The 2,098-nt window shown below is 33.7% G+C and overlaps 1 protein-coding gene across 1 annotated transcript in view; it reads right to left on the reverse strand.

Annotated features, from left to right (window-relative positions):
- Positions 1-2,098, reverse strand: part of LOTGIDRAFT_167836 (hypothetical protein) — a gene marked incomplete at both ends in the record, with an annotated part of 5,991 nt that overhangs the window by 1,503 nt on the left and 2,390 nt on the right. Inside the window, 2 exons of the mRNA XM_009065718.1 lie at positions 1,075-1,118; positions 1,503-1,593. Coding sequence (XP_009063966.1) covers positions 1,075-1,118; positions 1,503-1,593 — 135 coding nt within the window. The remainder of the gene's footprint in view (positions 1-1,074; positions 1,119-1,502; positions 1,594-2,098) is intronic.

Consider the following 2,098-nt stretch of genomic DNA (forward strand, 5'->3'; position numbering starts at 1 on the left):
TAACATGTGAACATTCGAATGTAATATATTTAATTTCATGCAAGAAATGCCCCAAACAATATGTAGGAGAAACTAAGAATAATTTACGAACTCGCTTTAATGCTCATAGGTCAGACATCAAATTAAAGAAAGACAAGCCAGTTTCTAATCATTTCAACCTCGACGACCATTCAATAGACGATCTCACCCTAATCCCAATTGAGCGTATAGAAATTGACTTGCCCGAAAATGAAACTACCAAATTCCGTCAATCTAGGGAGGCCCATTGGATTGAGACATTGAATACAGCAAGACCTATAGGACTAAATATTCATCATAATGTAGGCATAGCACCCTTTGTTGTCCCGTTTAATACAACCAGCAATCGAGCAAGCAAGATAGTTCATGCCCACTATAAGAGCCTTCAAGAGAAATTCCCCCATGTCTATAAGCAGAAAATGAGAGTTGCATATTCAAAAAATAAGAACTTAAATGATAATATTGTTCATAGTAAACTAAAAACAATCAGTACATAACAGATACTATACTTCTCGCCCATCGGGCGAGTTATTTTTTCTAATTTCAGATCAGAATAAGAACAGAAGAAAACCCAATATCAAGACCCTTAATCCTAATTTCTAAATAAAGTGTCTGCTCCACCCTAGGCCTGTACATTTGGGAGAATCAAACCCTCCCTTCCCCGAAAACCAAATATCACGAAAATCAGATATACAGTGTAGTCTCTATTGTGTTCACAAACATATTTTGACGTGTTTTTCCTCAAAAACCGTTCATCGAAAATATTAAATTCGACCATGACCAAGATCTCATTAGTATAAATGATCACACCAAATTTCATCAAAACCAGTTAAAAACTGTAGCCTCTATTGTGTACGGACAGACATATAACAAAAATGGGGTGTGAAAAACGTAAAAATAGTCATTTGCAAAACTAAGCAGGGTCTTCGGAAGAACGTACCTCAACAATGATAGGTCATCTAAAAAGACAAAATATATCATGTAATACAAGTTAACTATATAGTAATAGTTTATGATCCTTTATCTATTTTCAAGAGCAACAAAATTAAATCTAACCTTCTATTTGAGATCGTTCTAAATCATTTAACGAGTCTTCATCACTACAAAGCAAAATTAAAAGTATAAAATGTATACAGCATCTCAAAAGCTGGGCCTCAAGTAATGTCAGCCCATCCTCTAGTTTGTGGTCAACATGTAAATATGTAATACAAAGTTAATGGACAGTTATCTTATAAAATAGTTGTTAGCTCTCATTTATCGAAACTATGCCATTTGAAATTTGTGCATGGATTCTTTCTAGTAATGATTGGTACTTGTGTATTGATCAAATAGCAGTAAATCCTGTCAGAATCATCACATGGTATATTGTAGGATGATTTACAGACTCAAAGATACATATTAACAAATATTCCATTAAGGCGAGGTTGCTCAAATTCATTCTGTCTTTTAATGATAATTGTAAGAACCGAAAAAATTGTTCTTACCTGGCATCATTCAGACTCATCATATCTCCTTTGTCAAATGTGGTATTGTCTTCTGTTCTAGCCCTGTAATCCCATAGAGCTGATACTTGACCTAAAAACACAACAGTCACACAATTGAAATTAAGGATATTAGATGTGGAAAGTCGATTGGTGTTGTTTTTTGTAAATTCATTGTAGCTTTATAACAAAACACAAGACATAATTGTCTCAAACTCAAACGTTTGGGCATTGGTATATATAGAAATAAAACTTTCAAAATTCACAGTTTTATTATTTCGATAGCAGGAACTAATGCTCAACACAGCAGTTTTACATTCACAAATAAAAGTCAGCATTAAACTAATATCTACAGTTACATTCGATATTAAACAATGTATTCTGCTGTTAACTAATGTTTGCTGCCGGTTAAGAAAATGTTTGCTCCTTCCTGCTTGTAATAATTAGCTCTCAAACGAACTTTTAACTATTTTCAGCATCCATGTGCTTTTAGAGGAAAATAGACAAAACTAAACAGGAAGTAGCCTTTCTTAACCAATTATAAAAGTTACATCGGAATCAGACCACAACTCCTTTTTAGACCAAAGGAGAAGTAGGCC

This window comes from Lottia gigantea, assembly GCF_000327385.1.
Source record: "Lottia gigantea unplaced genomic scaffold LOTGIsca_70, whole genome shotgun sequence".
NCBI classification, from domain to species: domain Eukaryota; kingdom Metazoa; phylum Mollusca; class Gastropoda; family Lottiidae; genus Lottia; species Lottia gigantea.